The 8315-nt window shown below is 30.8% G+C and overlaps 2 protein-coding genes across 2 annotated transcripts; one reads left to right on the top strand and one right to left on the bottom strand.

The window, feature by feature from the left end:
• The first annotated feature begins 4698 nt into the window (after window positions 1-4698).
• Window positions 4699-7248, top strand: J3458_020787 (uncharacterized protein). The gene has a single exon (XM_066122235.1). It carries the CDS (start codon window positions 4800-4802, stop codon window positions 5505-5507), a length of 708 nt encoding a protein of 235 aa, XP_065972862.1. The 5' UTR covers window positions 4699-4799; the 3' UTR covers window positions 5508-7248.
• J3458_020786 (uncharacterized protein) lies at window positions 5544-6170 on the bottom strand (the record flags this gene model as incomplete). Its single annotated transcript, XM_007814154.2, has 1 exon — window positions 5544-6170. One exon carries the CDS (start codon window positions 6168-6170, stop codon window positions 5544-5546), a length of 627 nt encoding a protein of 208 aa, XP_007812345.2.
• Window positions 7249-8315: the final 1067 nt, after the last annotated feature.

The raw sequence follows: 8315 nt of genomic DNA, 5'->3' as shown, positions 1-8315 counted from the left end.
ATGCTTATATAAGCATTTATTTATAATATTAGATATTTTATAGCCTTATAATACATTTATAGGTATTCGTATCCTGTAATGTATTGTAATATATTACAATACAATACAATACAATATAGTATAGTAAAAACTACAAAAAATACAATACATTTAGAGGTCTGAATATAAGTCTCTTAGTAAAATACTAATTTTCTTAAAGAGTATTTCTTTATATAATTATATTATAATTCTCTTAATTAAATAATTTCCCTTTAATTACATTATTTATACGTACCTATTAGTTTTATCTTTAATAAGTTTAATTATTTTTAGCTTAACTTTATTATTTTAAGCTATAACTTTACTCTTCTTATTTTTATTTTTAATATTATTTAGGTTATCTTTAAGCCTTACTTACTTACACGTATTTACGTTTATTAAAAGGTTAACTTTAAATTTAAAATTATAAGCTTAAGCGCTTTTTATTATATATATTTTAAATATTATAATTATTATAATAAACGAGGGTTTAATTAAAGGTAAATTATAAGAATTACTCTTTCTTAGCGCTTACTTAAATATATTAATTTACTTTAACTTCTTTTATAATATTTTAATCTCTTCTTATAGTATATTTTATTTCTTTAATAGAGTATTTTTAAAGCGTTTTACTTAATTTAAGTATATATAAACGTATATATTTAAATATAATTTAACTTAAAGTATAATAAGCCTTTTTATATAGCTTTTAATAATAAGAAATTAAAATAAAAGTTATAATAGTATAATATATTCTTATACTTTAATATTAATTATAAGAACACGCGCGTTTATATTATATTAGGTAAAGTTAAGCATTTAATTATACTTTAAGTAAAGGTATTTCTTAGAGAAATATCTTATATTATTATAATAATAGTATTAAATCTTTTAACGTTTTTTTATGTAAATATAATTAATTTTAAAGTAACTATTAGCGCTATTATTATTTAATCCTTTATTCTTAAATTAAATATAGTTAAATTAAATTAGTTTTTAATTACTTTAATTAAGCTTATTACTTTCTTAAGGTAAGTTTTTTTAACGCTACTTAAGTTATTCTTTTAAGTTAATTTACCTTTTAACTTACTTAATTATCGTAATTTTTATCTCTTTAAGTTACTTTATAATTTTATTTATTTAATTAAAAGAAAAACTAATAATAAAGCTAGGTTTTTTACTCTTTTTTTAATTCTAATTTACTTCTTTAATTATAAATTTATTTTAATATAAGCTTTACTTCTTATAATTATTTAAGTTACTTTTAAGAATACCTCTTATTAGTTTATAAATAGTCTTTAAGGTATACCTTTAATCTTAAAGTAAGTGCTTTAATTTTAATATAATTAAGTTATAATTTATAAGTTTAAGCTTAGCTTATATATACTTATTTAACTTACTTTAAAGTATAATATACTTCTTTAAGATAATTTTACTTTATAAATACCCTTTTTTATTTATAAAGCTTATAATTAAATAATTAAGTAAAGCTTTATATAAGATATTTAATTAAGAGATAGATTTTATTTACGTAAAAGGTTTAGCTTTACTTTATAAGCTTTAATAAAGGTATAACTAATAAAAAGTCTTAAAAATCTCTCTTAAATACTAGGTATTAAGACTTTTTAGCTTATTTATTATAGTTTTTATTTAATTTTAATTAATTATATTATATTATAAAAGAAGTTTTTTCTTAGCTTTATTTTAATTACTAGTAATTATAAGGGTTTTAATACGCGTTCTTTTAAGAGAAGTAATATTACGTTTTAATATCTTTATTTACTTTTTCTTTAAAATAATTAAGGTAATTATCTTCTTCTTAAATTCCTTTAAGAAGTTAAAGATATTCTTCTTATTAAAGGGTTTAACTTTAAAGGCTTTTTAAAACGTAATTAAAATTTCTTATTTACTTAAAGCTTCTTTAAGAATTTTAATAAATCCCTTAAAGTTAAAGCTTATATTAATAAATAAGGTAAGGTTTTATTAGCTTATAGCTTTAAATAAGTTTTTATTATAAGTTATAATAGAATTAATCTTAAAATATTTAGCTTTTTAATTATAAGCTTTTCTTTCTTTAAGCTAAATTCTTAAAGAGAGTATTATTAATAAGAATATAAGTTCTTTTTAATAACTTCTTATTAATTAATAGTAAATAAATTAATAAAATCTTTTCTTTTAAATTCTTTTTAATTATTTAATTAATTATATTTAAGAAATATTTATATTAGTTTACTTAACTTAAAAATAACCTTTTATATCTCTTTTAAAGATAGTTTTATTATAAAGATAATCTTATAAGCTAAAATAATAAACGTTATAGTATTATTCCTTATAACTAGCTATAAGATTATAATTATTAGGGATACTATAAGAAACATTATATTCTTTTAATTAATTAATTAATTCTTTCTCTTTTTAATTCTCTTTTAACTAATTTAAGCTATTTTAATAAAAGTTTTCTTTTTAATTATAAGTCTATTAATATTTAAAGGGTAAGTACGTTCTTATTTTAATTAAAGATCTTTAAGATAACTCTTTATTTTTAGCTTAATTATAATAACTTTTATCTTATTATAATTTCTCTTTACTTAATTAAATAGTTTAAATTATCTTTATAATTTACTTATAATTTTTTTCTTAGTTTTAATTTATTTTATTATAATTATAATTCTTTTATATTCTCTTAAACGTAAATATTATTAGGCCTTTATACCTATTTAAATTCGTTTTTATAGTAGCTAAAAAGTGCCTTTTATAAGAGATTAAATAATTCTTTCTTAATAAAAATATCGCTTAAGTAAAACCATAATTTTTATTAGCTTAAATATAATATATATATATATACTTATAACTTTATACGTAATATTATAATCTAATTACTTTTTAATTCCTATAACTTACTCCTTAAGAATAATATAGTTCTTAAATAAGTAGTAAATTAATTTAAATAAAGTAATTAAATGCTTTTAAAATATAAGTAATTCTAATTACACGTATTATAAGCTATAGCTTATAATAAGTGTAAATAAGTACTTAAATAACTTAAACGATTTAGCTATATAGCGTAAACTTATATAAGACTAATTAAAAGACTTAATAAAATATTAATAAAAGACCTTATAAAACTAATTATAAAGGTAAAACTTATTAAATTAAAGACTTATACGTATGCTTATTCTCTTATACTAATAACGTAGCTACAATTAAATGTACTATTTAACTTTCTTTAACTTATAAGCATAAATGCCGCTACACAATATTTATAAGCTTTATTTTTAATATAGCTTTTATTAACTATTAAAATTTTCTTATTACTCTCTTTTTTTTTTTCTTTATTACCCTTTATTATTAATTTTTCCCGCTTATAATTACTTTAATAAGTGTTTTTATTAATTATTTTTATTAATTATTTTTATATAATAATATTATAAAGTATTTTAAGTAAAAATATAATAATTATACGTAATTAATTTAAAAAGATATTAAATAAAAGATTATTTAATAGAGTAATTTTAATTAAAAGATTATATTACTTGAAACCTAATAATAAGTATATATAATTATTATAAATAATTATTATAACTTTAACTTTAAATTAATTATAATACTTTAAGAAATTTAATGCTATTAAAGAAATATTTTACTTATTATTTTAAGAGTATTATTTTAACGCTTAATTAAAGAGATTATTAATAATATAAGTACCTCTATTTCTTATTAAAACTTTAATATAATTTAAGCTTTATAAGAGTTAATTAAAATAATATTAATTTAAATATTAATTAATATATAAATTATATATATATTTAATTACTTATTTACTTATTATACTTAATTATAAATATCTTAAGTTAATATATAAAGTATATTATAATTATACTTAAGAACTTTTATACTTTATAATATATTAAATATCTTTTAAAAGTAAAATATTATCTTTTTATAAGATTATATAAAAGATTTATATAATTATATTTATTTATAATAATTATTTATATTAATTATCTTATAAGTAATTATAATAGTTTATAATAAGATAAAGAATTTAAAAATATAACTTATATAAAAAGTTTATTATTAAATAAAAAAGAAAGATAAAAAGAAAAATTAAAGAATATTAAAAGAAAAAAAATACTTAAACTTATATATATAAAAGAAAATAAAAAGATAATAATTAAGCGTAAAAAACGTTAAAAATAAGAGAAAGAAAAAAAAAAGAAAAAAAAGAAAAGAAAGTAATAATTAATTCTATTAACTCTTTAATTAACTCTTTAAAACCTAATAATTAAAGTTATATTAAGTATTAAGAGATAATACTTTAAACTTAAAACTTATTATAAATATAATTAAATATTAAAGAGTAAATATTAATTATTATAATTAATTATTATAATTAATTTAAGAAAATTAATTTATATTATTATATTATATTATTACATATTTTATAGGTATTTATAAGATACTTATCTTTTTCTTAGGTTACTTATAATATACTTAAATTACTTATATAATAAAATAAGTAGCTTATAAATAACCTAAGAAAAACTTAAATACCTACGGGTGCCTACGGGTACCCGTTTTTACACTCTAGTGGAGACAATAAGGTAGGGGGGGTTCACGTGACTCGGGCCCTAACATTCCCAAACCTCCAACCATGAATAGAATAACTGGTTTCTTTTATTCATCTCAATTTTGTGGTCTTTAAAGTTTCTACCCTCTCCCGTCCCCGAAATTCCTCGCGCTCCCATGCTCCAACGCGGTCGCATCTTTGGATCTCCTTCATGGTAATGGAGTACTTGGCCAGGAAATGGCGCCGCTGGCGTTGGCGAATGGAGTTCTACGCCACACCGCTCGAACTGCGATACTCTATAAGGGTCCTCTCTCAGTTTTGTCAACATCCATTTTTAACCCTTCTAGGGCTATTTTTAAGAATCCCTCGATACTTCCCATGCTATCTACCGCCAGCACCGCGCTATGTTATGGCCTATGCCCCTGAGACATATGTGGACGAGAAGCACCCTCATATTTTTCAGCTGCGCCTTCTCCCGGTCTGGCGATGGCGCGATAGCATGCAGCGCTCCTTCTATCGCCTCTATGAAGCATTTTGTGCATATGATGAAGTACACATTGGGTATGAGACAGAGTACTTTTGGAAGAGGCAGCCTGGGTGGAATCCCGAGCTTCTCCGTGACCCACGCGAAGATGGCTGTACGGATCCTGAGCAGCTTGCCGTTTTTGCTTCACTGGCCGAGGCCCTTATATGGTCTTTCAACTGGCGCCTCTCACTTGGACTACGGCGAGACGGCCGCCATGTTGAAGGCAACACCGAGTATCCTACTCTCTCTGTGCCGACTTGGACGAACGAAGGGCCCGTACTCGACAAAAGATTAATCCTACATAAATACAATGACCCCAATGACACGAGTTCAGATCCAGATTTCGATAAAAGGCATATACAAGCGAGTTCGGCCGCGTTAAGGACCGTCTAATGAATGTGCTCTTGAAACCGCTCAAGGTGCAGTTATCTAAACCCATGTCCACTCACCTTCCAGGTCGACATATCTCCAGCGCTCGAATTCCTCATCCCATACCATCTCAACTATTCCCTGGACACGGTACACTCTTATGTATTCAGTAGCGACAGCTTGGATTCCAGCATCGCCGACTCCCATTCCCCGGCCGTTCTCATCCAACCCTTGGACGTACTGCCAGCTGAGAGGATGACCGTCGCCTTTTATGTAATGAACCAACGTCACGGCATCGGAGAGGTCAATTTCGCGTGACCTAAACCTGCTCCTCTCATCGACACGACGAAGCTTGCGCTCCAGGGCGAAGTCTAGGCGTCCAGCATAGACGATGAGGTTCTGACCTTGATAGACGATGATTCCCTGCTCGACGGATTGCAAGAAGATGTTCAGCCTATTAGAGTTTTGAATGAAGATTTTAAGGTCGTCATTCATCCAATCGCTATTGAAGCCCTTTTTTCTGGCGACGCCCTGGATCACCCTCAGTATTTCGTTTCGATAGTCATCCACGGCATCCACATTTGGATCAAGGAGGAAGTCAATGTCTTTGGTCGTGGTGCGGTTTTGAAAGAGTGAAACAGCCAGCATGCCTCCAATTGTGACGAAGCGAATTGGGGCCACACTCATGAGCAGTTCCGAAGCGTCGAAAGCAACATCAAGCTCGGACAATCCTGCGTCTGTAAGCGTTCTGGTTGCCACGGTCGGGCTTCTGGGGATGATGAGCGGCACTTACCGTCGATGATATCCTGCTTGGTGAGCACAAGACTCGGTCGAATTGGTGGCATGGTTGTGGGGCTAGAAGCGGAGGTAGGGGAGAGCAATCAGTGCAGTAAATGTTGTTAAACTACATGTAGTTTAACAGATTAACAGGAGCTTCTCAGTATTCTCATCATTCGACAAGTTCCAATGTAAACCTCGAACAGTACATTTGAATCAGTCTTGACAAATGTGGCCCCGGGGGGTCTTTTTCAAGATGGGATATCGATAGCAACCGCGCACGGAGCTACTTCTTTGGTGGGTGAGTTGCAGCAGCAGGCCTTGAGGCAAGACACTTCCCGCCAAAGTCATTGGCCCCTAGGGCACCACGACAGCATTGGAGCGAGGACGCAGAGCCCATGTGCTCGTGGACATTATCAGCCAATCATTAACCGCCCAAATAGAATGCCTAGTCAGATGGCATACATTTATACAGCCTTATTAGAGCAAAATGGTGTACAGGGTGGGATACGACTGAAAGCTCGTGCGACACGTAGCCTGCACGGTATATGGATAGAGGGCTGTATAATCTGAGACTCGTCTTCAAGGTGTTGGGTGGGCCAAATTCCCGGTAGATCTGGTCACTCTTGCCCTGGCGACAGTCCTGTCTGTTGGGAAGGAATCAACCTTCAGTATTGTCTCCCACGACATAACAGACCCGTACATTCTTTACCTCTGAAGCCTCTGGAATCAGTGACCACCCCGAGCCGCAATCCGTCACCGTGGCGCTCAAAAAGCTGGAGGCACAGACGGTCTGGTGACTGTGACAGCTACGAACGTACCCGCAACATGCCAGTAGAATCCGTGACGGTCACTGTCCAAGGAGGCCTTGCAAGCATTATGATGTCAAACCTGGTAGCGAAGCCTCTAAGATCAAACCGCTGTTGGCTGACAGCCTCCGCGTGCAGCATATAGTTTCAGTAGACAGATCAGTGAGTTGATCCAGCATCTACATCATGTTATAGGTGACGGAGATATATATTGCGGCGCAAGACAAGGTATTACTCGAGCATGATCCCGATCTGCCTTCGGTTGCTTCTCAGTCTTGTCGAGTTTCATCTTCAAAAGCTGCTAGTAATTCGGCCAATTCGGGGGCACTTTTAGCACTTGCAAAGATGAAGATATCGCCCGGCCGATTTCGAATTAGTCGTTTAACCAAGGCAACCGGTGAAAGAGCCTGCATTGCAGCTCTTCTCTTAGGCCCCATTCTGAGTAATCGTTGCGATGCGCTCATCAACACGCTCGGCTACGTCTTAGCCTCCCATCGGAGCACTTGTAGCGCATAGATATTTTAGCAGCAGCAGTGAATGCAGCCTCTTGCCCGATCCATCGCCGATGAATAACCTGACAATCTTGGCAAAAGTTCCTTTATGTTGGTAGGACTGCTTTACTGCGGAATCCGTAGTAGGGACCTACTTGAACTTGTTTGGTCAGGCTGGATCCGACACATCTACTCTAGAAAAGGATTATCCCGCAGGAATTAAAATAGGATCGAAAAGCTAATGGATCGTTCGAAAACCCGGCGTGCGCTAGAGAAAGAAATGTCCTTCCCTGTCGAATACAAGACACGAAATTAGACGTCCAACTTGGAGCTCGGCGCAAATTCTCTCCGTCGGCCTAATCACCACCTGTCCGATTCATGTAATAATAGAACTTTCGGGCGAAGCATAAGAGTGCAGACGGCGCCAGATTCGGCGAACGCCTCAATTGGTCGATGCCCCGATTCTTCAACCTATAGCTATTGCGTTTCACACACGAAGCTGACTGTGGCGGCCACGGGTGTGAAGTGGTTCCAGCTGACGAATTATGCAAGGCTGCAATCGTTCCGGGGGCCAGTTCTCTAGCCTCAGAACTTGAGGTATCATCGCATGACATCCTTCCCTGTTCTTGACTACTTGGCTAGATACTTAAGTGACATATCGAGCCTTGTGCACTATCCCTCCTGATCCGAAGACTGCTATCATGGAAGCGAGGCCGCATCACACCATACACGCTGCAATGCAAACAGCTGGTGTT

The sequence above is a fragment of the Metarhizium acridum genome (genome assembly GCF_019434415.1).
Source record: "Metarhizium acridum strain ARSEF 324 chromosome Unknown scaffold_574, whole genome shotgun sequence".
Classification (NCBI taxonomy): domain Eukaryota; kingdom Fungi; phylum Ascomycota; class Sordariomycetes; order Hypocreales; family Clavicipitaceae; genus Metarhizium; species Metarhizium acridum.
The sequence above is the reverse complement of the archived record's forward strand: the minus strand, read 5'-3'. Positions and strand labels throughout refer to the sequence as shown.